The sequence below is a fragment of the Saccopteryx leptura genome, chromosome 2 (genome assembly GCF_036850995.1).
Source record: "Saccopteryx leptura isolate mSacLep1 chromosome 2, mSacLep1_pri_phased_curated, whole genome shotgun sequence".
Lineage (NCBI taxonomy): Eukaryota > Metazoa > Chordata > Mammalia > Chiroptera > Emballonuridae > Saccopteryx > Saccopteryx leptura.
Window position 1 is genome coordinate 367,704,718 of NC_089504.1, and position 26,292 is coordinate 367,731,009.

General features: G+C 52.8%; 1 protein-coding gene across 3 annotated transcripts; it reads left to right on the forward strand.

The window, feature by feature from the left end:
* Positions 1–25,504, forward strand: SLC37A2 (solute carrier family 37 member 2). Of its 3 annotated transcripts, XM_066365128.1 has the most exons (20): positions 2–124; positions 293–356; positions 13,699–13,780; positions 14,211–14,304; positions 14,434–14,512; positions 16,004–16,139; positions 16,765–16,841; positions 17,696–17,862; positions 18,382–18,419; positions 18,707–18,859; positions 19,118–19,208; positions 20,592–20,654; positions 20,993–21,078; positions 21,520–21,568; positions 21,742–21,815; positions 22,079–22,157; positions 22,294–22,391; positions 22,665–22,729; positions 22,920–22,976; positions 24,446–25,502. In XM_066365128.1, the coding sequence occupies exons 1-19, from the start codon at positions 103–105 to the stop codon at positions 22,948–22,950; spliced, it is 1,548 nt and encodes a 515-aa protein (XP_066221225.1). In that variant the 5' UTR covers positions 2–102; the 3' UTR covers positions 22,951–22,976; positions 24,446–25,502. The 3 variants fall into 3 exon arrangements, with proteins under 3 accessions (XP_066221226.1, XP_066221225.1, XP_066221227.1); XM_066365129.1 differs by lacking the exon at positions 22,920–22,976 and having other exon boundaries at positions 1–124; positions 24,446–25,504; XM_066365130.1 differs by lacking the exon at positions 2–124.
* The last annotated feature ends 788 nt before the right edge of the window (positions 25,505–26,292 follow it).

The following is a 26,292-nucleotide window of genomic DNA, read 5'->3' on the forward strand; positions in this document are numbered from 1 at the left end:
TCGCGGGGAGTGCGGGGCAAGAGCAGCCCGGAAGGTCTGCGCGAGGCGGGCCCCCGCCCGAGGTGAAGCAGGAGAACTTGGTTCTGGCGGACCCGCTGCAGGATGAGAGGGTTGCTGACGCTGGGTGCGATCTCGAGGGCGGTCGGGTGCAAGGGGGCGGGGGCTCCCGGGCTGCGGTGGCAGGGCCGGGGCGGGCCGACCGGCGGGGCATTTAAATCCAGCTGCTACGGGCGGGGACGCACAGCCCTGTGCTCTGCTCTGTCTACCTCTCCGCCTTCCTCCCGCACCGCAGGCAAGATGCGGTCCTCCTTGGCTCCTGGCATCTGGTTCCTCCGTGCCTTCTCCAGGGACAGCTGGTAAGCAGCTCCAGGCAGAGAGCGCATCCCGGGGCAGCGTCCCTGCGGCGGGCGGGGAGCGTGGGGACGAGGGACAGGACGGCTGGCGGCCTCTCAGCGGGAGCCCGGGCTTCTTCAGCGGAGCCGGCAGGAACGTGGAAATGAATGGCTGGTGTGCGCACACACCCACGCAGCACATACATTCAATCACCACCACCACCACACACCACCCCGGGGCCGCGGGGGCGAGCCTGCAGGGCCCCTCACTTTCATATCATTGAGCACCCGTGCGAATCTGGACTTGAGGCCCGGGGTGTGGAGTTTCTGAAAAGTGGCCACTGTAGTCGTGGAGTGTCCCGTTTGGTCCCCTTCGCCCTTGGATATCACAACTGCCAGAATTCAGTGGTCCTGGGAGTTTGCCTTGGGGGCTCCAGGCCCTGAGACTTAGGGGTGGAGGTGCAGAGCTTTCCGCTCTCCCTTTGCTAATAAGACTTAGGGAACCCCCTTTAGATAGGGCAGGTGCTCTTAACGTGACCAGCGCAGTCTACCCCTCAGTTCTGGGCTGGAGGGTCGCCCGGGCACTTTCCTGTTGGGGACAGTGCTTATTACCTCCAGCCCTCTTCACTTCTGTACCTGACTTATTTGGCCTTTTTGAAGTTTGAGGTAGTTAAAATATATTTTTCAGAAAAAGATAAAACCTGGCTCTCATAAGGATATAAAAATGAACATGTGTTAAAAATTTTATTTTACTCATAATGAGCGAATCAGAAGATGTAATCTAGACAAAAGAAATCTAGGACACAGGTCATGGGAGTTATTGTTTCTTGGGGACAGAGTTTCAGTTTGGGGAGCTGGAAAGATCCTAGAGAAGGGTGGTAGTGATGGTTGTAAACAGTGTGGAGAGAGTTAATGCCACTCAAGTGTTCACTTAAAAATGGTTAAAATGATAAATTATGTTATATATATATTTTCAGTGTTGAGATTCAAATAATTTAACAACCAGTTCTCTGTCCTAATGACCATTTTAAGTATAAAAAATGATATTCAAGAAGGTAGTTTATTATTTCATGCATTTAATACTTAAATAAGAACAATAAAAGAGGTACACAAAACTAGATTATACGTTTTAAAATATTAATGAAAAAATATAAAATAATACCTGACAAAAAACCAATAAACCGTTATTTAAGATAGTTCTATATTGCTTCTTGATTGGCATCCTCACTTGCAATTTTTTTCACCTATGGATGGAATGAACATTACTACAGGTGCTTATGCTGTTGTGCAGATGAATGTTAAAAAAAAAGAGTGAGCGCCTGACCAGGCAGTGGCGCAGTGGATAGAGCGTCAGACTGGGATGTGGAGGATCCAGGTCCGAGACCCCGAGGTCACCAGCTTGAGCGCAGGCTCATCTGGTTTGAGCAAAGCTCACCAGCTTGTACCCAAGGTCACTGGCTCGAGCAAGGGGTCACTCGGTCTGCTGTAGCCCCACGGTAAACAACTAAGGTGTCGCAACAAAAAACTGATGATTGAAGCTTCTCATCTCTCTCCCTTCCTATCTGTCTGTCCCTATCTATCCCTTTATCTGACTCTCTCTCTGTCTCTGTAAAAAAAATTTTAAAAATCAATAATATAAAATTTTAAAAGTAAAATAAAATTAAAATTAAAAAAAGAGTAAGGGATGTAAATTTGTGATTTCCACATTGGGCAGCTACCCAGGCACCCACCTTAGAGAGAACCCTGATTACAAGTGCCATTTTAACAACCGGTTCGCCGAACTAAAAAAATTAGGTATTGGTTCTGCCGAACCAGTGGGAACCGACTGAATCCCACCACTGTATATTTTACCACAGTTTTAAAAAGAGAGAATCCAAAGAATATATCCATTTATAAGTCAGCAATATTGAGGCAAAACTTGTTTCCACAGGTTAGGAGGGAAGACTATTTATTGAAGCTTTATCAGTTCATGGACATATTTTGTATGATTTCATTTCCTACCACTTCAAAGCATTTTAAAATAGATTATGGTCAATGAGATGCTAGAGTCAGATAATCTGGAGAGGAGTCCTCTAGATGCACAGTTTGCCACTGAAACAAAATTTTTTCTATAGTCTCCTGTTTTGATCAAAATTAGTCACCAACAAAGATTAACATAAGGTTTGTCTAATTAGATTTGATCTGATTATTTAGGTGTAGCAAGAGTGCTAATTTGTTTATTTACTTATTTATTTTTTTAAAGATTTTATTTATTCGTTTTAAAGAGGAGAGAGAGAAAGAGAGGGGGGGGGGAGGAAGGAGGGGGGAGGAGCAGGAAACATCAACTCCCATATATGTGCCTTGACCAGGCAAGCCCAGGGTTTCAAACCGGAGAACTCAGGGTTCCAGGTTGACACTTTATCCACTGCGCCACCACAGGTCAGGTGCAAGAGTGCTAATTTATAATGCAGGCCTTGTTAAGTTTGCTTTGCTGGAATTTTTTATTAGGAATCTTAGATTGAACTTTTAAAAGCTTGTTATTCTTTACTGTTCTGAGATTAGGAAGCTAAGCCAAGAAAGTCTCTCCACTAGGTTTTACCTGCTGTACCTATAAATTTGGGCAAATTCCTCCCTTCTTGAGGTCCCCAAAATATCCTAATGTTCCTGGGATGGCAGGGAGTGACCTTCCTTGTTTGCCAAAAGGGAACAGTAAGCCAGTTTTCTTGGGCAGGTTTTATGAGCATTGGCTCCTTAAAAGGGGCAGGTTATATCTGATTAAGTGAGCATCATTGTCAATTACGACATTCCAGGGAAGGCCTTGGTTACATAACCAATTCTTCTAATTATGCTATGGTTTAAAAAAGACAGATTCTTATTGAACTTTTGCAAATAACCATATTCCTATGAAAAGCAAGAAGACTCAATAAAAGTTTATGAATTCTGGGCAATCAGTTAGGGACAATAAGATATTTACAATTGTTTCATTTCGGTTTATAAAGAGTCTACTAAATTGTTATGGGTTATCTATAGCTTAAAAAGGAAGAGAAAATACTTCCTTATATATCCAGAAAATAGAACACTAGAACAACATCAACAATATCCCAAACACAAACAGCAATCATCTCTCACCTATTATTCAGTCCTATGTGATTAATTCCTGTTCCACTGAATTGGGTTAACAATCTCATAAACCTGTCTGCTTTTTGTCCAAAGAGTTTTAAAAATCCCAAGTGATGCCATCAGAAGCCTGTGACCATGAGCAAGTGCCTGGTACACTGCTTTTCTGAGCTAGTCCTTGGTTGTTAAAGATAGGACCTTTGACCTATAGCTGATTGCAGAGCCTTTAGGAAGCATCAGAGCAAAACAAAAACTACCTGGAGGTGACAAAGACAAAAAAAGGCACAGATTAATTTATTACTGATAATTTTCTAAAGTGAAGGATCTGATGAGAATTCATGACAAGACTAATGCAGCTAACAAGGAAATTTGGCTGTTCCTGAACTATGCAAAACAAAACAAAAAAAAGCCAATCCTCCTCACCCCAAAATATCTAGATAATGACTGAATGTTGTGTTTTATTTTGCATGTAGGATTTGATTTGGGGAAGGCAACATCCAAAGTAGGAGATGCTAATGCTTGTCATGGGTGCTAAGCACCAATACTTGTCCCACCCATTTGAAAGTGATAATGCTACACTTAAAAATAAACATAGAAGGTAACATTATAAAGAAACAACTCTTTCCTAAAAGGAATTTCTTTGTTTTAAAATGTATGAAAAATTATTTTGGTGAAACAGAATGTGTGCTATCGAGGCAGATGACACAGGAGGTACAAAGATGATATTCTACACCTCTTATTGAGTGCAGACCAATAACCAATATTCAAGAAAATTTTGTGACTTTTAGCAGAGAAAAACCCAAATTCTGTTTTTGAATTGACATTAATACTTGATACTAAAGGAACCGCAGACTCTTTTTAAAAATAATATGAATTAAAAACTTAGCCAGCTTTGACAAAATTCCAACCACACCTAATTGCTTCTTTTTGGACTCATTATATGTACAAGTCAATTCCCTGTCCACAAACCTACAAATTTATCCATTCAGGTATCGTCATTCATTGTCCTCTTTCATATTCTGGAACAACCAGCCATTTTACTTTAGAATAAAACTTTTCTTTTTCTTCTTAGTAAACATAAACACACCTCATTATTATATATACAAAGCTGTGCCTCTCCGCCTAGGCTGCTCCTAGCAGAGTCTCATTCATAGACATTAGCTGTATTGTTTACCCAAGTAACTTAGGTTTCAGAGAAGGGGGGACGGGATATGGGGGTGGTGGCTATTGATAAACAGCCTGTCCCACACCAGCACTGTAGAAGGGCTCACAAATACACAACACAACTTTCTGTAGCCACACACATTGTTCACACACTTCTTAAAGTGTGAGTCCAACTACTGTGTAGCCAGCCTCTCCCAGATGTAGGACAGATCTGCACTGGAACGCCTCCACCACTGTGTGCCTGTGCAGGCAGCTTTTCTAAGCTGCACTTTCTTCATCAGTAAAAGGTGGGTTCTAGACGATAAACGTGGGATGTGACCATTCTTGACCCCCTGTCACTAATGGAGGGCGCCCAATAAGTATTCTTTTATTAATATTTCTTTCCTCATGAATGTAGGTTCAGACTAGTAAGAAACACTAAATGTTAATATAATTGCTACTATAGGCACATCATTATGTCGAGGTTTGAGGCCCTACAAAGATGAATAAGACATGGTCCTACCTTCTTGGAACCGAGGATCAGGCTGGAGAGGGGGTGTGTGCTCTTATTATCAAACTCACTGCTTGCACATGTCCCCACGGAGGGCATTTAAGTGAAGTGAAGAAAGCAGACTTAGCTAGACTGCCTAGACATAGCTAGGGTGGATTGGCCTGAACTTTGGATTCCCTGTCTATCAAGTGAGAGTAACACCTCATAAGCGATTGTGAGGGTTAAACGAGGTGCAGTGCCCAAAGTACTTAGGTCAGTGACAGGCTCTTGGTAAGCACCAACTAGACACCAATTACAGACTGTTTTTCTACTTGCTTTTCCTACTACTCGGTGTCAGGCATTGCTTATTTGTAGTTCACTGCAAAGTTTCCCCACCGGGACATAAATATACTGAGGCACAGAGAAGCTATGTTGCTTGGGTCACACAGCCTGGTAATGGCTGAACTGGAATTTGAAACCAGGTTAACCTGACTCCCAAGTTGTCCTCCTGATGAGAGTATGGGAAGGAGAAAAGATCACATGGCCATTTGGCCTTAGACAAATCAATTAATCTCTCGAAAACTCCAGGTCCTTGTCTAGAAAATAGAAATAACAGTGTACGTATATCACAGGATTTTGGTGAAATTAAATGAGCACTCATTTAAAGCCCTTAGCCCAGTGCCTAGCTTCCAGTTAATACTGGGTAATTGCTAGGTGCTTGTGAGTTTCCGTGAGGGAGGGATTTCCCCTCATTAGGAGGAAAAGGTAACGTGTGACTTGGTGGAGCTGGAGGTATGAGCAGAGGGCTGGAGCAAAGGCCAGGAAGTAAAGGTGTCACCTGTCAAAGACCATAACATGTAGGTGCAGGTACATGGGGCTGAAGGAGCATCTCCAGTCCCTGGAAATGAGGCCGAGAGGCAGCCAGCTCAGGTGTGCAAGCAGAAGTCAGACACTGCAGCCCTGGCCAGATAGCTCGGTTGATTGAAGCATCGTCCTGGAGCACAGAGGTTGCCTCTTCGAACTCTGGTCAGGGCACATACAGGAGCAGCCCAATGTTCCTGTCTCTCCCTCTCTCCCTTCCTCTCTTGCTAAAATCAATAAATAGAAATTGAAAAAGAAAAATCAGAAACTGCAGAGTTTCTGCCCCCACCAGACCTGTCAGGCTGCAGTGGATAGCCAGTTCATACCCTTTCAGAGTCTTCCCTAGCTCTGGGCCCAGTCAGTGGCCGTCTGTGTCAATGTCTGCAAGGACATGTCTGGGGACAGCTGGCAACATGGGCATCTAGCCAGAGAGATGACTGGGGCTATGTTTATGGGGCTGGGCCCATTTCCTGGGGCTCTGTGAGGGCAGAAGAGAAGCCTGTGGGAGGAGGGACCGGCTGGGTGAGCAGGACTGGGGAGCAGAGGCAAGAAGGCAGGAGCCGTGAACGCCCACCTCGCTCTTTTCCACACCAGAATCTTCCCACGGGAGCTGGAAAGGCCAAGGCTGGCTGGTGGCCGCTGCTAGTATGGACGGCCCTGCCTCCAGAGTTTGCTGAGGGCTCACGCTGCAGAGCCATTGTGCCTTGTTTAACACTATCACAATCTTGTGTGGCAGGAGTTTATTATCTTATTTAAAGAAGACCAATCTGAGGCTTAGAGAGATTAATCAAATTGCCCAAGGTCACAAGTAGGTAGCAGAACCAGAAATTAAGACTCATACTATTTTGGTCTAAGTCTAATGTTCTTTTCCCTGTTCTGCAATGACCTCAATCAGGGCCCCCAGTGCAGCCAAGATAGCTTTATTTTGTCTTATTTTCCTGGCAACTGCAAAGAAGTGGTGGTAAGGGTAGCGGGAAGGGCTCAGTAAAACAAGCTGTGATAGGGAAAGAACGCTCTGGAGGGGAGGGGTCCTGGAGCAGAACCTGGAGAGCCAAGTGCATTGTCCTGGTCACACTGGGCACTGCGTCTTCCTCTTAGGTCAGAGCTGGTCCTGCAGAGCGAGCGCGTGACCCTGCGGCCCCTCCCCACCCAGAGCGACTGGTGTGACTGCTGCCCTCTCCCTCAGCAGCTTCTGCTTCCTCCCCCCTGCCCTCCCCCCACTCCACCCCCCGGCTGTTTCCTCTTTCCCTCCTTACTGAGCAGACTGGTGTGTACCTTCCTGGCTTTGGGTGGGGCTGACTGAGGCCCCATGGGCTGTATGAGAAGGCAGCAAGGGTTTTGGAATGTTCCAAGTGATTGGCCAAGGCCTTATTTCTTCCAGTTGAGCTGTACCAGTGAACACTGAGTTCAGAGAGGAACTGTCTGAGAGTCACACAGAACTGAGGACAGACACAAGAGGTTGAGTCCCTAAAGCCCATGATCCCTTATCTGATTATCCTTGAGATGGCATTTGACGTGGGTAGTATTGCTGCTCTTGTGTGGCCTCTAGCTCATGCCTCGTCCCCTGGATCCCTCATGCTCAGTAGGAGTGGATGAGGGTGACGCATGGGGCTGGGCCTCCACAGAATCCTGAGAGGAGAGCCATTGTCTGACCTTTCTGGGCAGCACATAGCTAACACGTTTCCATCCTTTCTGTCCGTGCTGTTTGCATAGCCTTTCTTCAGAAGAATGACCAGCTTAATACTTGTTGACCACCTCTTCCTACCCTACCAACTCTACACTCTTCCAAATCATTCCAGGTGCCTAAACAAAACCTCATGCTAAAGCTTAAAGCCACATCTTTTCATTCTGTCTGAATGCTCAGGGTTCCCCTACTTAGCTTCCTTCTCCAAGCAAAACAACCTATAATTTCCTCTTTCCTAAAAAAGAGAATTATGTTATTTACTCCTTTGTTTTATAAAGTCCTGGGCTCCTGGTAGCTACTAGCCACTGGCTTCCTTCTATGGAAAGGATCTTGGGGCCAAACTGAGTCAACTTGACTTCTCTGACAATCGCCCATGTCCCAGCAGGAGGAAGGGTTACAGATAGAGGATTCCTTGGGCTGCCTCTCTTTCCCTTGAGGGCTTCATGTCCTCAGTGCTCAGAGGCCCTCCCAGACCTGATCTGCTGAATCCTGGAACAGGCACATCCAAGGGGAGGCCACCGAGTCTGTTTTCTCAGGGCAAGTGCTAAGGTCACCTGAAGCCACAGCCAACCCAACCTGTCACATGGCTGTGTTAGAAGCCCTAGACATCTACTAGCAGCCCCTGGTTAAGGCAGGGAATAGGACTTATTGGTGAGGGAGTTTAAGTCCCCACTGGCCTGACACGGGCGTCGGGGCGGGGCTGACTGCCTGGGGAACCACGTGGGAAAGGGACCGCTTTTCACCGGCTCCTGAGGTCCACGCCCCTCTGAATGCTGTTTCCTATTTTCTGTTTTTGTACTAGTGGTAGGACCTTTGGGTGGTAATAGGTCCTTTCTTTGTTTTTTATCTGTTGTTACTTTGTGACAAGTTGTTCTTTCCTACCTCAGAAGCATTCCTAGTGCAAAGTCTTAACCTGGTTGATAAAGCCATTATCATGCTCCTTCGAAGAAGGATGTTGGACTGTCAGATAATCGTTAAGAGATAGGAAGTCCTCCTCTCTATTAGACTTGGTTACTCAGTAACTAGTGCCGGGCAGGGGGAGGTGGGACTGGAATAACTGCTGCTGCTTGCTAACAGAGACCTAGGGTCACGGGGCAGTCAGCCCCTCCTGGAAGTCACCACACACGCTCCTTGGTCCTGGCCTTTGTGCTAGGCCAGCCTGACCCGGCAGTGGGGCTGCGGGCCCTTCCCCTCACAGCCGCTCCGGGGAGGGTAGGCAAAGCCCAGCTGTGTGTGTTCTCGGGACCCCTCTGCGGCCTCCTGACTCTGCAGGCAGGGCTGGGAGGGGGGAAGTGAAACCAGGGCTCTCCCTGCCGCCGCGCCATCAGCTCTTTTCTGGGTGTTGCTGTGAGTTTGGCAGCCGAGGCCTCTGCTTAGCCCTGCCCTTACTGTGACAGATGTCCCTAGGCCCCTTTGAATTGTGGCACTGCAATGCCGGTGGCCAAGGCCAGGCAGGTCCACATTGGATTTGGGCAGACGGTAGAAAAACTGCAGAGCCATAAAGGGTTGGGCCATTCCATTTAATAAAGTCTCACAACAACGACGACAAGTACACAGGCAGGGGAAACCGCCTCTCAGGCACACAGACATCAAAATGGCCCCTCACAGAGGCGGGCAGGCAACCCGCCATCTACAGTACCCCATCTCTATCGAGCGCAAGCACCCAAAGCTTTTCATAGGCCACACACACGTGCCTCTGCCACGTGCTCACACACTAATCAAGAAAGTGCTTGCAGCTGGTACACTGGTGAGCAAGCCTAACATGGCTGCCCCACAGGCACCTTGGCCTTTTTCTCAGAACAGCTGCCAAAGTGGAAGGGGAAGAGGACTGAACTAAGAGGAGGCCTGGCTCCAAAGGCGCTCTGCTCAGCCAGCTGTGTGGCTCTGAGCTCCCCCCGCCATCACGCGAGCCCAGGCAGGACGTCCCAGAGGAGGCCAGCTGCGGGGTCTAGCTCCCCACAGCACAGGGACCGCCTGCTTCTCCGTCCCCGGGAGTCGTGACTCTCCCGCTCTCTTGGTTGTCAATTCTTCAACTCAGGGCTGGAGTCGGAGCTGGGAGAGAGGTTAGGCCAGGCCCTAGAGGAGGGCAGGGCTGGAGTGCTCAGTCAGCGTGTCAGTGTGGACTTCTGCCCAGCCTCCCTGTCTGCGCCCAAGTGGGCATGTGGGCAGGCCCGAGTCTGCTCCCTACTGTTGCAGCGTCCCCCAAAGGCACTGGAACCGCCCCGGGCAAGGGCAGAGCACGGGTTCAGCTAGCGCCGGTGCGATACTGGGAACATGGGGAGCATGGGAGTCCTGGCCCCTGTATCCCTACCTTCCAGTGAATCCAGGGTCTGGAACTCCTACGGTGGGAGGAGGAATGTGGTGCCAGCCCCAACCCCACTCACCTCCCATAACAGCACCGCCGGCTGGTTCAGCCCCCTCCAGCCCCTCTTCCTCATCTGAACATTTAAAATACTAGAAACTGTCCCACTGGGTGTCAGGAACTGATATGACCTGCTGTCTGCATCATCTCACCTGTCAATAGTCCTGTGAGAAAGGGGATGAACTCTCTGCTTTTCAGATGAACAAACAGATGTAAGGAGTGAAGCAGGTTTTGCCTGATTCCTAAATCCTTGCTCTTTTCTACCCTTAAAGCGGTGGCCGAGGCCAGGCAGGTTCACACTGGATGCTGGCAGATGGTAGAGGAGCTGCGGAACCAGAAGAGTTGGGCCATTCCGTTTATTAGTCTCCTAGCAGTGAGGGAGCACACAGCCAGGGAAAACTGCTTCTCACAGCCGCAAGCAAATGAACAGCAAAATGGCATTCACAGTGATGGGCAGGCAATCCGTAATCCGCCTTGAGGGCAAGCACCTGTAGCCTTACGTAGGCTGTGCACACATGGCGCTGCCACGTGCTCACGCACTAATCAGGCAAAGTACAAGCAAGCAAGCCTGACACAGCTGTTTTCCCAACACTACCATAGACACAAATTCCCGGAAATGTACCACTGAGGGTCCCATATGGTGAAGCCATGTGCCAAGGAGGGGCTGGCAGAATGGAAGAGGCGAGGGGACTGGCCCTGCCTTCAGTGAGGAAGACAAGGACGAGCTTCCAAAGGGTTGTGCGGAGCAGAGCCTTGGGGCTCACTTGGCTTTGCCTGGGTGGCGTCCAGTCCCCTGACCCAGAAAACCCTGCCCCTTCAGTGACTTCCCATCACTGTGACCTCTACAACATGGCGCCCATGGCTCCACATGACCTGTCCCCTGACTCCTGTCCGGCTTGGCTCAGTCCCACCTTCTAGACATCCTGAGTGACATGGAGCTCCCCAAACAGGTGGTGTGGTTTCATGCTCTCTGCTTTTGCACACACAGTTCTCTGTCCCTAGACATACTCCTGCTCCAGCTCCGCCAGCCAGCATGTCACACACACAGGGCTGCTTCTCGTTCTTGTCCCTTAGCTCCATGTACCTCTGGCTGCAATGCAGTGGGGCCTCGGAGCCCCTGGACCAGCTCTCATGTGGCACACGCCTGCACACAGCCATGTCTGCAAAAGCCCCACCTGCCACACAGGCTCACGTGCAGTTCATTCCTGTGTGATTTTGAAGATTCAACTAAAGCCTTGTCTCTGGGATCCTTTCCTGATGCTCTCCCACCCCACTGGCCCCAGGCCTTCCTCTGCGCTTCCCTGTCGCACCTGGCTGCCTTCTCTCTTCCGTCCGTCCCTCATTGACCTGTGAGCACCTGCAGGCAGAGATCTCTGTTATGGTTTTTCTTGCTTCTTGCTGGATTCCTACATGGTGCCTGGCACGTGGACGGCACATGTGTGGACGTGGTTAGGAGGCAATCTTGTTTCGGCCTGGGAGCATCAGGGTGTCAGAAGTATGGGAAGGCCTTGTTGTGTCTCCCGCTGTGGCCAGCTCCTCCTGCCAGGTTGGGAGAGGAGTCCAGATGAAAAGTGCATGGAACAGAGAAGGAAGAACAGCAGGGACACAGGCAGGAGAAGGCCAAGGGAGGGTGGTCTGGATCCTTCCTAGGTGGGCAGGTCCTGGCGCTTGGGGTGGAATCAGTGTGCTGGTGGGAAGAGAGAGTGGCCAGCAACCGAGCTAGATTTTCAGGCTCCTCCTTGGCTCTGCCCAGCTCCTCAGGGGGCTCAGGGCACCTGCCAAGTCGCAGTCTGGCTTCCCGGGCAGCCAGGCTGCTGCATAGCCGATAAGGGCCTCATGCTGAGCCTGTCGTAGGAAAGCACAGAGCCACGGTCCTTAGGAACCTTTCAGATCCAGAGAATATGAGATTTGTCACCATGGACAGTGGCCTCAATCATGTGGCAGCCAAGATGGGCTCAACTGAACCCCAGGGGGTCTTAACAGTGACATAACAGAGGCCCAGGGACTAAGGTGGTGGTATTGTGTTCACTTCATTGAGAGAGCTGTGACTGGTGCTATCATCCCTGTGTAATTAATGAGGAAACAGGGGCAAAAAAGGTTTAGGGACTTGCATCTGGTTACACAGTAAACTAGAGGCCTCACTCAGAGCGCTCAGCCTTTCCTCAGACCAGCGGCCTCCCCGCAGGCGAGGGCTGGAGTTTTCCTCCATCCAGTTCTCGCTGAACTTCTTCAGCAGGGCACCCTCTCCAAACCCCCTCAGGTTCTGCAGGTCCCTCAGCTAGGAGTCATGAGCTGGATACCAATTGGTGGCACCTGGAAAACATTGCTGCCACCCAGCTTGCTGTCAGTCGCTATGACAGTCACCTTGGAGTAACCCCAGGTTCCCCGCAGAACCCATGCCTCCTTGGGAACAGGGAGCCAGAGGGGCCAGGTCGTAGAGGAACATGAAATCCAGGCTAGATAGTTGGAATTTTGTTCTTTGCAGAAGGAAAAGCCACAGAGAACTTTTAAGCCAGGTAATGGGGTGAGGCATGTGCCCCTTCTTTCTTTTAAGATGAACTAGGGGCAGCGGACAGAATGGAGACAAAGAACCCAGGCAGGAAGCTCAGGAGCAGGATGTGTCAAGAAGGACCTGGTAGCCCAACCTAAATTCAGGCTGTGCTGAAATTCCCTTCGTTTCACGAGTGGTAGCCGTCATGACTCATGTGGAGGAAGTGAGTTTTGAAGGCAGATCCCCAGAAAGTGCAGACCAGACCGGGCCGCAGCGCCCCACCCCCTCAGTTCTCTAAGTTGAGGGATGCGAAGGGCATCAGAGCTCCTCCCACTGTTCCTACGCACCCTTCTCCACGAGATCCTTATGAACCAGGGCTTTGGGTCTTTCTGAATGCCTGGCCCTTTCTCCTGGGCCAGGGGACCATTTTGAAGCCCACTTTCCATGTATTTCCTGGCTCCCAGCTGCTGACTCTGCTCAGCTGATGCTCTCTCTGCTGGCGAAGCTGACAGTGACTCAGGCGCACTGAGCCCGTCCCCAGACCCTCAGGAGGAGGGGAGCAGCGGGCTGTGCATGGAAACTGCCCTGGTGTCTGGCTGAATTGTTCTTTCCATCCCAGCCCAGACCCGTGTGGTGTGTGAGCCATAGATGGAAAGAGTGACCCTGCTGTCCAGTGGGCGGATGAGACGGGACTAGGCGAAGACGTGGGTTCTGTCAGCTGTGGTCCCGTGGTCCCGGCTCTGCTGTGACAGGGGCGGAGGCGCTACTGCTGCCATGGTCTAAGCTTGAGAGAAGTGAGCTCACTGTGAAGACAGACCTTTCCCCCCATCAGCCTCTACCTGCTCCCATCATTTCTGGTATTTTAAAGACGATTTAGCTCTGTGCACCATCTCCCGCACAGGGTGCACGTACAGCGAGGCACCCGACCTTAGTGAGGCCAGATGCACGGAGCGCTGGTGGAGGGGACAAGAGCCCAGGAGCACGTTGTGTTGTCTGGTGTGCTGGTGCTGAGCCAGCTCGGATGGAAGGGCTCGGAAGTTGGGACCAAGGGGATAGGGGCCCTGAGCACCCTGCCCTCCGGGCATCTGTTCCCACCCTCCCCGTGGCCTCTGCCCAAGCCACTTGTGTCTAGAGGGGAGCCTGAAGGTAGAGAGTTGGTGGTGGCGAGGTCCTGGGGCTGCCCGAGTGGTCACAGGTGGGTATCTCCCTGCTAATCTGGATGCTCACCTTTTCTTGCAGGTACCGAGGCTTCATCCTGCTGCTCACCTTCTTAATTTATACCTGTTATCACATGTCCCGGAAGCCCATCAGTGTTGTAAAGGTGAGGCTGGCCCGGTGGTAAGGAAGAAAGCGGGAGACAGTAGGCCCGGCAGAGATGTGTTTTATTAGAATGGTCTGGAGCTCAGGCTGTGACCATCCTGCCCCCACCCCCACCCCCCACGGTCACCAAGCCTGCTCCTTTACCTGGTCGGCTCCCACTTTTAGTAGCTCTTTTTCCAGAGGAATTTCCCTAGGTGCTCCTTGTGAGTTTATTCACCGAGACAGCAGTGCATTGAAAGAGGAAGGACCCTGGGCTCTAGGGTCCAGTGTGGCTGCCTGTCCCTGCAGCCAGTCCCTACAGGAAGAGGTGCCAGAGGAGGGTGCTGAGTCCCATGGGCAGTGCTGGTGGCTGGCTGGGGAGGGAGGCTGCTTGCTCTCTCTGGGCTGAGTGGGGTTTGGGCCCTGACCTGGGTATCCCATGGTCTGTCCAGAGCCGTCTGCACCAGAACTGCTCAGAGATGATCAAGCCCCCCAATGACACCCACAGTCCCAACGATACTACGTGGTGCAGCTGGCCTCCCTTTGGTAAGAATGGGTCAAGTTGCTTCTCCACTCCTCATCCTCTTCCTGGGGAAGGGGTTGTCCAGGGCTACAAAGGCCTTCTTGCAGGGGCAGTCAAGCAATGAGCTTTCTGTCTCTCCCATCTGCTTTCAGACAAGGACAACTACAAGGAGTTACTGGGGGCCGTGGACAATGCTTTCCTCGTGGCTTACGCCATCGGCATGTTTATCAGGTAAGAGAGGCAGCCCCAGAATAGGGTGTTCGGAGTTGCTGCCTGCCTCTTATCAGCCAGGGGCGCGGGGTCAAAGTGGAAAGGCTGATGGCCGCCAGGTGGAAACAAGACCACAGCTACTCTCGCTTTCTGACGCGGTCACCAAGCCTGCTCCTCACCTGGCCGTCTGCTGCTTTCAGTAGCTCTTTCTTCCTGGAAAGCCTTTCCTGGATGCCACTGGGTTCACACGCAGACAGCAGTGGCAGTGGTGTGGCGGGAGTATGGCTTGTTCTGGACCAGGACCCTCTGAGGGTGGCAGTGGACGCAGGAATGGCTAGGAAAGCCGTCCTGCCCTGGGCCTGAATTAGCACAGCAGATATGCTGTTTGTCACTAAGAGTCAGGCAGATACTGCCTCATGTGACCATCAGCAGCAAGTTACAAAGCAGTGTGGTGGCTCTGTGACAGAGGTGGCTCGCACGCTCTGGAGGCTCACGGGTGGTCACTTAGTCCATGCTGGGATTAGAAGGATTAGGGAAGCTTCTCGAAGGAGATAGTATGTGCGCTGGTGCAGAGCCTCTGGGCTCGGCGGTGGAGAAGAGAGACACAAGGCAGAAGAAAGAGCATGAGAAGAGGAGGGGGGAGCAGCGTGATCTGGGGGGGGGGGTTCGCCCGAGTGTTTGAAGGGAGCAGTAGCAGAGGATGGGCTGAAGAGTCAGGTCGCATGCGCCAGGCCATGGGCTCAAGAGAGCAGGGAAGGGTTTTACCAGGTGTCAGATTCAGATCTCAGGTCAGTCTGAGGGGGGTGCAAGGTTGGTTGAAGGAAGGCAGGACCGAAGGCCTGCTCCGGCTAAGAAACAGATTGATCATAGTCCAGCTAAGCTTTGAGGGGCGCGGAGAAGAGGGCACACAGACAGCTCTTTCAGAGAAGACTGGGTGGCTTGCAGATCGACGGTGAAGGGTGGAAGGAGAGGCAGGACACAGGCAGTACCGTGGTTTCTGGCTTGAGTGAATGGTGTTGCCATTCACCCTGAGGCGCAGGGTACGGGATGGGGTACAGGAAGGAGGGGGAAGAGTTCAGTTTTAGTGTTGAGTTCTGAGTGTTTGGAGGGCATCCAGGCCAAGGTGTTCAGAAGGATCTGGGTGTGGTCCTGAAGCCCCGGGGGAGAGAGTGACTGGATGTGGGCACGTGGTGATAGTTAAAACCATAAAAGTGCTGCAGGAGACAGCTCCCCAGAAAGGATACATGAAGAGGCGTGGTCAACCAAGGGTAGGGCTGAGACTGGCACAGCCAGGGAGAGAGCATCTCTGGGAGTGTGGTCAGCAGTTTCCAGAAAAACAGCGAGGGCTGGTGAGTGGAGGACTGAGGGTGTCCCTGGCTGTGGCAAGCAACTCAGAGGTCACTGGTGGCCACCTTGGCCAGAGTGGCTCCAGCGATGTGGTGGGGAAGAAATGGAGGCAGACTTTAGGAGTGCAGGTGGCGAATGAACCACAAAGCTAACTCTCTTCTCCAGTGGGATTTTTGGGGAGCGGCTGCCCCTTCGTTATTACCTTTCTGCTGGAATGCTGCTCAGTGGCCTTTTCACCTTGCTGCTGGGCATGGCCTTCTTCTGGAACATCCACGTTCTCTGGTACTTCGTGCTCATCCAGGTAGGGGCCTCTTTCCAGCTCCTGGGCCTCCATTTCCATAACAGAATGGGTCTGGTCCTTCCTAGCTGCCCCAGGCCATGGCCGATTTGGGCCCTACCCCCCTCTGCCCAGCCCCTGCTCCTCTGTTCTGCTCCACAGGGTCTGACTTCCCACCTCCCAGGGTTATGCATTTGCTCTCTCAGTGAGTCTGCACTGAGCACCACCCTGAGGTCACTTAAGATGCCTGAGAGGCAGGGTCTCTGAAGTAAAGGATCTTGGTCCAGCCTGACCTGTGGTGGCACAGTGGGATAAAGCGTCGACCTGGAACACTGAGGTCGCCAGTTCGAAACCGTGGGCTTGCCTGGTCAAGGCACATATGGGAGTTGATGCTTCTGCTCCTCCCCCCTTCTCTCTCTCTCTCTCTCTCCTTTCTAAAAACTGAATAAATAAAGTCTTAAAAAAAAAGGATCTTGGTCCAGAGGGCATTAGGGAGCATGTGTGTGTGTGTGTGTATAAAAAGGGAGCTTGTGGTGTGGGCTGTGGGAGCACCCCTCACCTGTGACATTGAACCTCCTCAGCCCAGGACGGGTCAGAGCCGGACGCTGCATGTCCAGGCCATCGCTCCTACCTCCCTCTCTCCCTGCAGATCTTTAATGGACTCGTCCAGACCACAGGCTGGCCCTCGGTTGTGACCTGCGTGGGCAACTGGTTCGGGAAGGGCAAGTGAGTGTGACAAAGGTGTGAGCAGGAAGTTCTCTGGGAGGGCTGGGGTAGTGAGGACAGGACTTATGGCCCCTACCATAATTTCAGGGTAAAAAGATGAGAAACTTGCCTCCATTTTGCTGACTTTCACATCCTGAGTGAAATAAACATTTTAGTGATTAAAAAGCAGTATTGATTTTCCATTCATAAGGTTTTAACCCATAAAACAGCCACCTTAATTATGCTTTTCCTCACAGTAGATGAACTTCCATTTCTCCTGGAGGCAGAAAGGAAACCTGTACAGCTGGCTTTTGTGCTACGGACATGGCTCTGGAGCAGGGTGTCTCGGCCCTGCACTCCCGACCCCAGGGCTGAGTCTGTGCTGGGAAGTCCTGTGCATTAGAGATTAACAGCATCCGCCCAGTAGACGCCGTTAGCACACCAGGAGCAGTGACAGCCAAAACTCAGACATTGCCAGTGTCCCCAGGGGGCTGAGGACCAGTGCTTTACAGTTAGAGCCACAGGGAAAGAGAGAAGAGAGGGGTGCAGGCTTGACCTCTCAGGACAGCGAGTGCTCCGTGGAGAAGCCCTGGGTGCTGCCTCAGGGACTGCAGGCCTGGCTGTCCCTCACTGGGTCCCGGCCACCCCTGCCCTTTCTGCTGGCATGCAGGCTGTAGGCAGCCAGCTTCTTGCACTTGGCCAGGGCAGTTGAGATGAACCCTATGCTTCCCTTTTTTACTTTTTCTGCTCTTCTACCCAACCCCTCGTCCTCTCTCCCTCCCTCCCTCCCTCCCTCCCTCCCTCCCTCCCTCCCTCCTTCCCTCCCTCCCTCCCTCCCTCCCTCCCTCCCTCCCTCCCTCCCTCCCTCCCTCCAGGCGGGGGCTCATCATGGGCATCTGGAATTCTCATACATCCGTGGGCAACATTCTGGGCTCTCTGATTGCTGGCATCTGGGTGAACGAGCAGTGGGGCATGTCCTTCGTGGTGCCAGGCATCATCACCGCTGCCATGGGCATCATTACCTTCCTTTTTCTCATCGAGTGTGAGTGGACTCTCCCTCCACCCAGGGCCCACAGTTCTGGGAGAAGGCAGCTGGCCATAGTGGGAAGATTATTGGTCATGGTGTTGGAAGACCAGATATGTGACTTGAGACACAACCTCTGAGCCTCAGTTTTCTCATTTGTAAACAGGACTAACAGCATGTACTTCCAGGGCTATCGAAAGTTTAAGGGATAGGTGGTTAGAATGCCTGGCCCCTAGCTGGTGCTTGACAAATGCTGCCTGGTCTGAGGGTGCAAAGGGAGGGCGGTAGGTAAGACACGCCCATATTGACTGTCCTGGTCCCCTCAAGCCTGTGAGTCAGCTAAGCTGGGTAGTCAGGACACTTTGTAGCAGAGAATGGGAGTCCAGGAGGCGGGTGTTAGGAGAGCCAGGCCTAGAAGGTGGTCCCTGGAGCCCGCTTCCCGGTCCTTTATGTGACCACGTTGGGGGTGGGGACTAGTCCCCATGCAAGAGGAGGGCCTGGCCTGAGGAAAGCTTCCTAGAAGATATTGTTTTTCAGACCCAGAAGATGTGGACTGCGTCCCCCCGCAGCACCACGTGAGTGTGAGCCCCCAGCCCCCTCCGTTCTCCTCCATCCCCCACCCCCACAGGACTAGGGAGTTGGAGGAGGAAACCCCGAGTGCACAGTTACTTTGCAGGCCCAATGTCAGGCCCTTGGGTTGGCTCCTCAACAGTCCAAGGGGCCCACAGGAGGTTAGTCCGGTCCAGGAGAGGGACACACACCTCTTCCAGCTTGGGAGCCCCTGCCCCTCACGTGGGTTATGCCTCCAGTGAGCAGGGGGTGGTGCATGGACGTGCTCACAGCAGGGTCTCATCCTGTTCAGGGCGGGCCGGAAGAAAACCAGAACAGCCCTGAGGACCCTGGGAGTGGCCCCTGCAGTCCCCAGGAGAGCAGCCTGGAGACGGCTGCCGGTTGCTCCAAGGAGCCCAGCACTCAGCCTGTTGCCATCAGCTTTTTTGGGGCACTCAGGATCCCGGTGAGAAATTGGGGGAATGGAGGGGAGAGAGAGACTCTCTAGATTTTTCTGTAGGATATCAGGAGATAAGGAGGCTCTATGGTTTCTAGCATTTCTTTACAGGAGATGCCTAGGGTAGTAATAGGGGGGGCTAATCTTGACAGCACGGAACAGCAGGCACATTGCTTTCCCGGGAGTGGCGGGGTAGGAAGGGCTGGGCGGTGCTCCTGCCCCTTGGGGCTGTGCCCTTTTCAACGTGCCCTCTGCTGCGCTTCCCAGGGCGTGATCGAGTTCTCTCTGTGTCTGCTCTTTGCCAAGCTGGTCAGCTACACCTTCCTGTACTGGCTGCCCCTCTACATCTTCAATGTGGGTAAGTGCTGGAGCAGAGGGAGAGGGAGCCCACCGTGATGCACGTGACTCCAGGCGCAGGAGGCGTCTCTGCTGAACCTCTTGTAGGGCAAAAGGAGATTTTTATTTTTAAATGAAAGTTGAACCTTGTATGCTACTCCTAAAACCCCAGTTCCAGCCACTTCCCCCCCTCCCTTGGAACTGAGTTGGGGGTTAGGAACTCAAAGCTGTGTTCTGTGATTTTCCCTAACTTCTCTACCCTTTAGTGTAAGAGGAACCCACCTCCAGCCTGTCTGGCTCATAGACATGTGGGGTTGGAGGGCGCTGGGAAAGGGCTGCCTTTTGAATGCCTCCCGGAGTCCTTCCTCCCAACCCGAGGAAGACTCCTGGTGAGCCACCCGCACTGCTTATAGCCTGGTGGTGAACACTTCTCTCCCAGGGGCTGCCTGGAGACTCATGGGATTCTGCCCTGTGCTGGGTTGGCTTGGGGACTATTCTTCTGGCCTCTGCGCCATCCAAGGATGGACAGATGAGGAGAGTTCACTTTTGTATTTGAAGAGAATGTTTGTGTCAGCCTGGCCTGAGTCCCTGTATTCCATAGGTCAGGTGGCTGCTCCACCAAGGAGCAGACCCCTGCCCCAGTCCCGAGCCTCAGAGCACCGCAGGGCCAAGGCCCCTCGCCTCAGCTGCGCTGTTCCCTCCAAACCCCACGGGGAGGGCTGAGGGCCAAAGCCACCTCGCAATATACTTACTGTACCTATGCTAAACAGGACACCGCAAAGATTAGTCACAGCCAAATTTCAAGCTGTAACTTGCCCTACAGCTCTTATTTGAGGGGTCTCTTGTAAAAATAGAGAAGGAGCCACAGGGCAGCTACGTGGACATGGAGACTCTTTGTTTTGTGGCGTTCATGCTGACTTCAGAGTATGAGTCAACCTTTAGGGCTGGGCTACAATTCAAGCTTCTGGATATTTTTCTGATCCTAGGCAAGGCCTGGGACCCGGTATCCTCATTGTCCTGTGAGTCTCCTTCTGGCTGTTTACTAGCAGAGATCTCAGATGGATGTGAAGCCCCCTGGTGGTGGCCTGCCACTTAGTCGGGAGTAGAGCAGGAACTGGCGAGCTGGACTGGAGCTCAGGGAGACTTTCATCCCCACAGGAAGGTGGCCCAGTGGGACAGGGCTCATAGGCCGACCCAGCGCTTTCAGGAGAGGGCTGGTCAGGGCGTCTGGTTGCAAACTGTTGTAAATTCACTTTGGCCAGTCACTTCCCCATGGGTTCTCACCACTTCCTCCGGAAAAGGAGGCCGTGGGCCTGAACCCGGTACACTGATTGTTCTGAATGTGACACTCCAGGATGTTTGCCCTGAGCCCTCAGGTCTGACCACATTGCTGTGTTTTCTACAGCTCACTTTAGTGCCAAGGAGGCAGGGAACCTGTCTACACTCTTTGATGTTGGTGGCATCATAGGTGAGGCCCTGCCCTGCTTTGCCTCCATCCTGCATTCCCCTCTTCTCCTGTGGGGTGCAGAAAGAAGGGACAGAGCCCATAGGATGTGACATGGGCTGGTGGCATGAGAGAGAAAAAAAGGCTTCTGCCCTGCTGGGTGGCCCTAAGAGAGATGCCCTCGCGTTGGTCCTCCATATGCAGCGGGTGCAGGGGGGCTTCAGAGGGAGACTTTCTGCTGACTTTGGCCCAGGCCCAGGCCAGTGGTAGGCGGGGTGATGGGGCCAAGCTTGGGGGGTTCTGTGTGGGTGGGAGGCTGTGGTGGTACCTGAGCAGCAGTGACTGAGTGGTTTCTGTTCCAGGTGGCGTCCTGGCGGGGCTCATCTCTGACTATACCAATGGCAGGGCCACCACCTGCTGTGTCATGCTGATCTTGGCTGCCCCCATGGTGTGTATAACCTTGGGCAAAGTGCATGTGCATAGGTACCTGTGTAGGGGTGCTGACCTGGCTTTGCACCTGGGCATTAATGCACATTGTATGTACATCCCTGTGGACAAAAAACAGACCCAGACTGAGAGTTTTGGAAAGGGATTGGTGACTATTTGGACTTGGAGAAGGATAGATCAACTGATAAACTTCTTGATCAAGAAAAGAATAGGAGATTGAGGCTAGATATGAAAGAAGACTTTCTGGGAAAAGCAAACAATAAATTACCACATCTTAGACCCCCCTGTCCCCTGAGAGGTCTGGGTATGAGAAGGATAAGGAGTAAGGTGACCTGTTGGATTCCAGGGCGGCATAGGGTCGTTCCAAACCTCCAGGCCCCAGTCTATCATAGGGGCCCGTGGGGAGCCTGGGCGTGACTCTGCCCCTGCCCTTCTGTCTTAGCTGTTCCTGTACAACCGCTTTGGCCAGAACGGGATCGCCACCTCCATAGGTGAGACAGTGCCAGACCTGCCAGGCCGCAGGAAAGGGGCTGCCGTGGGGGCGTCAGCGGGAGGCCAGGGAAGCAGGGTCCGCAGCCTGATGCCAAGGGGTCTCACCTGCTTTGGGGATGGGGTTGTTTGTAGCCCCGCATCTCTAACTGGACTGTCTCTGTTACCAACTCAGTAATGCTGATTATCTGTGGGGCGCTGGTCAATGGTCCTTACGCACTCATCACCACTGCTGTCTCAGCTGACCTCGTAAGTGGGGCCGCCTCCCCGGAAGCCAGCGATCACCTCGGGGTCTTGCTCAGGGCCTCTGTCTTCTGGTCCACTTTCCTCACAGCCCTTTCCCCTTGCTTGGCCTGCATAGGCAAGATCCTCAAAATCCTTCAGAATTCACCATTGCCCCCACTTCCTCTCAGCTCCGAGCCCCACACCACGTGTCCCAGGTCAGCACTTCTGCAGTCCTGGTGCTCGCTGCCACCTCTTGGTGTGGCCCTCACTCTGCCCTCTCTCCCCAGGGGACTCACAAGAGCCTGAAGGGCAACGCAAAGGCCCTGTCCACCGTCACGGCCATCATCGACGGCACTGGCTCCATAGGTCCGTGACTAGCTGCTGGCTCCCGCAACGGAGTGCTGAGCCGTGTCTGGGGCACACTCCTTGCACTGCTGCCATCACGTGGGCAGGGGTCCAGGGTCCCTTGGCGCGTGCCCTGCTCTGACACTGCTCTACACAGGTGCGGCTCTGGGGCCTCTGCTGGCTGGGCTCATTTCCCCCACGGGCTGGAACAATGTCTTCTACATGCTCATCTCTGCTGACGTCCTGGCCTGCTTGGTAAGAGTTCTTGGGGTGCACAGATAGATAGTGGGGAGTGTCCTGTCCTGCCAGGCTAGAACCTTGAAGGTCCAAAGCATTGTTCACCAGGGGCTCTGGGACAGCAGGCAATTACTGAGAACCACTTCCCCTCCCACAGGGGATCCCTGTTGAATGAAGCTGTGTGCCCAGCTCTCTCCCTCCTGACAGCCCACTACTCGTCACCAGCACTGGGGACCGACCACGTGCTCCAGGCTAATGTTGTCCCCTCTCTCTGTGCCTCACTCCCCACAGCTTCTCTGCCGGTTGGTGTACAAAGAAATCCTGGCCTGGCACTTGCTCCTGAGCAAAGACACAGGGTGAGTCCCCTGGAAATCCAAATCCCCGCCTCCCACCTCAGTTCGAAGAAGCCAAGGGTCAGGCACTCTGTGGCCAGGCCAGCCCCAGCCCAGACCCCAGGAAGGCGGAGCTGGCCCTGGACGCGCTGGTGTTCGTGAAACGCCCGCAGGCCCCACTAATCGCCCCCTGTTGTCCCGTGTGTCTCCATAGCTCTTGTCTGGCTTTAACCCAAACGCGGTAGTAGTTTCCTCAAGTCCCATGACTTTTGTGAGTATTTTCTTCAAGTCTGTGACTGATGTGCCATCAGAGTGGGTCCTGCATGCAAATACTTTCTTGCAGTGTGATTTTTCAAACTTTCTCCTTCTTTTGGGGGGCCAGTTCTAAAGCCTATCGCCAAGCAGAGCATGGTGCTTGAGAAGTGTGAGCTGCCACCAGGGTCAGCAGCCTCTTCTCCGGGAGAGCAGCGGGCTTTGGACACACCGCAGGACAGAGGACGCAGAGTCCCGGCCAGTAGTTTTCCATCTGAACTCGGACTCTGAGCTGCAAGTGCTCCGGGAGTTCAGAAACCAAGACCTGTGGGCCCTCTGCCTGCGGTGTGCAGGGACAAGCAATGACCAATCAAAGCCTCTGGGACAAAGTCAAATCAGTGTCGGTGACTGGCTGGTGTGCTCTCTGTCTGTGACCCAGTGGTGGCGGGTGTGGACCGCATATGGGTTGGTGGCCGAGCGGACCTGGGCCAGGCTGGAAGAGGCTGGGCTCTGTGCTGGTGCTTCCGGCTCTCCTGCTGAGGAGAAGCCTGCAGAGCTAATGAGGAGCCAGCAGAGCTGGGGACCTGGTCTGGAGGGTAAACGTGGGCCGCGATAACCAGCACGCTGTTTGGGGAAGCACTTCTCTTTAGGAAAGTATCATCCAGGTTTTGGGGAGAAAAACTGAGAGCAAGTGGCATTAACAATCTCTGTCCTGTCCTGGAAGAGCTGGCGGGTTGGACCACATGACCCACGCCTCTCCCACCTGCCCTCCCTGAGCCAGGCCCCAGGTAGCCTGGGGGAGGGGCCCGGGGCTGCGGGGGAGGGGGGATTGAAAAGAAGCAGAAAGGGAGAAGAACGGACACTTAGGAGGCATTTGCTCTGTGCCTGGAATGAGCCTAAGCTCAGACGTTCTAGCTTCCCTCCCAGCCACCTGTGGGGTAGTCATGCTCATTTAGAGATGAGAGAACATAGGCTCAGGACTCGGAGATGCTGAAGGCTCTGGCTTGTCCCCTGTGTGCGGGGTCTGCTCCCCTCTGTGAGCTGGTCCTTCTCTGAAAGGCCCGTGGGCAGCGGGGAGGCGGGCAGCTCACTAGGGCAGAGGGGGCACTGGCCTTGGAACCAGAAATCCCTGGAGAGTCTGGATTTCTGTGCTCACCTTTATCTATAAGACCTTAGGCATCCTTTCTGGACTTCCACGTCCTTGTGTGTGAAATGGAGACGCTGATCTCTAAATACCTGGCAGGGTTGATCTGAGGCTGAGGCACCATGGGATATGTGATACGGCTTTCTAAAGCTGTCAAATGTGGTACAAACGTAAGGTGGTAAATTTAACCTGGCTGTCTGCTCTCTACTGAAGAGGTGAGAGGGAGCTCTGATTATAAAAGGCAATTAGAAAGGGACCTGGGACCTGCCTTCTGTCCCTACTGTTGGGGCTGATGGTTAACCTGTGTCTCACTCTGTCTTCCTGTGTCTCTCCTCCTCATTCAGGTATAAAGAAATATGAGGCTCCGATCAGAAAAGCAGCACAGAGGGCCCCAGCTGGATCCCAAAGTGCGCCCCTGGCCGAGACAACGGAGACTGCGCAGACTCTGAGGCAGAGCCTCTTGACCTAACGCCACCCGGCCCAGCGCAGTGCAGTGCAGTGCACGGGGGAGCCGGTGCTGGCAGAGCCTCCACGGGAAGAGGACGGCTGGGCAGAAGGGACGGGGTCAGGGCGGAGTGGTCTCTCCATCTTACTGAGGGAAATGACTCCGGCTTGTTCAGATTCCAGGACAGAAGGCAGGGGCTCCACAGGGCCAAGGCCCGGAAAAGGCACATCTCCCCTCTCCGTGTAAAATGTGAGCCTCTGTAATCAACTTGTACCTAGAGATGGGACTCTGACCCTATTTCAGAGCTGCCCGGCCTCTCTTCGTTCCTTTGTCCACAAGCCATTTTATCTCTTGGATCCTGTTTCTAACCCCTGACCTGTTGGGATTAAACCATTATCGCTGTACTCTCCAGGGCGAGGACCAGGGTAAAGCAGAGATGTCACTCTGGACTGGTGGCTGTGCCGCCTCACCCTGTCCCAGCCCTGTCTCAAGTGGACGCCGTGTCAGGGCAGTGCTGTGGGGTGGGGCCATGACTGAAAATACCAGTGTGTGTTTTGATAAAGAAGTGTCCGTGGTTATTGAGTGCTCACTGTGGGCCAGCTCTTCTCTAGGGATGGAGTGGACAGTGGACACAGAAGGACTGACTCTGTGAGCATAGGCACAGGGTGACAAGTCTGGTCCATTAGCCGTTACGTGGGTGGCCCCGGGAGCCCTCCCCAGTGGCCTTTCCTCCCTGGTTCCTGATGGCCTTGCTCTGTCTGCCTCAAGTCCCAGAGTGCTCCAGACTGGTACAGACTTCTTTGCTGGCTGTGCCTGTGCAGTCCTTGTTGGGGCTCCCATGGCTGCTGAGGCAGTGTCCCAGGACCCCCAGGTTGTGTGCTGGGGCTGGTCACACCGCCCATTCCCAGAGGAGATACTCATGACATCAGTGATGACCTGTGGGGCAAGCTGAGAGCTCAAAGCCCCAGGTAAGACACAACCATTGCATTAACTGGGGTGCTGTATGGCCAGTCCATTAGCTGGACACAGTTCCCTCAATGAAACAGGCAGTACATACCCAGTGGTGATCCACACATGAGTCTTCCAGTTCCAGGGACTGTGGCTTTGAAAGCAGGAGCCAGTTAGGGACCTCTGGCCCTTAAGACCTGCAGGGCAGGACTAGAGCTCCTGGCGCTCTGCTCAGTACTGTATTGAGGAATGCTTTCACATCTATAAAGGTTTATCTGACATCATCCCTCATGGTGCCACTAGATGGTGCCATAACCCCATGGTAGAGACCCATGCACCTGGGCTCCCGTCTGTCCCTCAGAATGAAGGAGCAGAGGTTTCTTCACCTGCCAACTGTTAGCTTGCTTTCTGCTGCCCACGGAAAGGTTAGGGTAAGAGGGCTGTCGTTCCTCTGGCATTTTTGAAGTCTTCTCTCCCCCAGCCTTACCACTTAGTATATTTAAGCCTGGTTCCTGATCTAGAAAATAGTAATAACATTACCTCTCAGAGGACTGGGGTGAAGGGAGACAAAGGGTACAAAACCTGCCTGCCCCTGAAGAGCTTGTCTAGTGAGGGGATAGCCAGGATGTGAAAATGTGTGTAAGTGACACAAAAGCAAACCCAATGGGAGGGACTCGAGTTGGGTCTGCTGTCTGCAGGAGGGGGGCCCAGTGGCAGCCAGAGGGATGAATGTGAAAGAAAGGCGAATGAAGGAGAATGCCTAGGACTTGGGCTGCTAGTTTGCTAAGGTATTGAGGG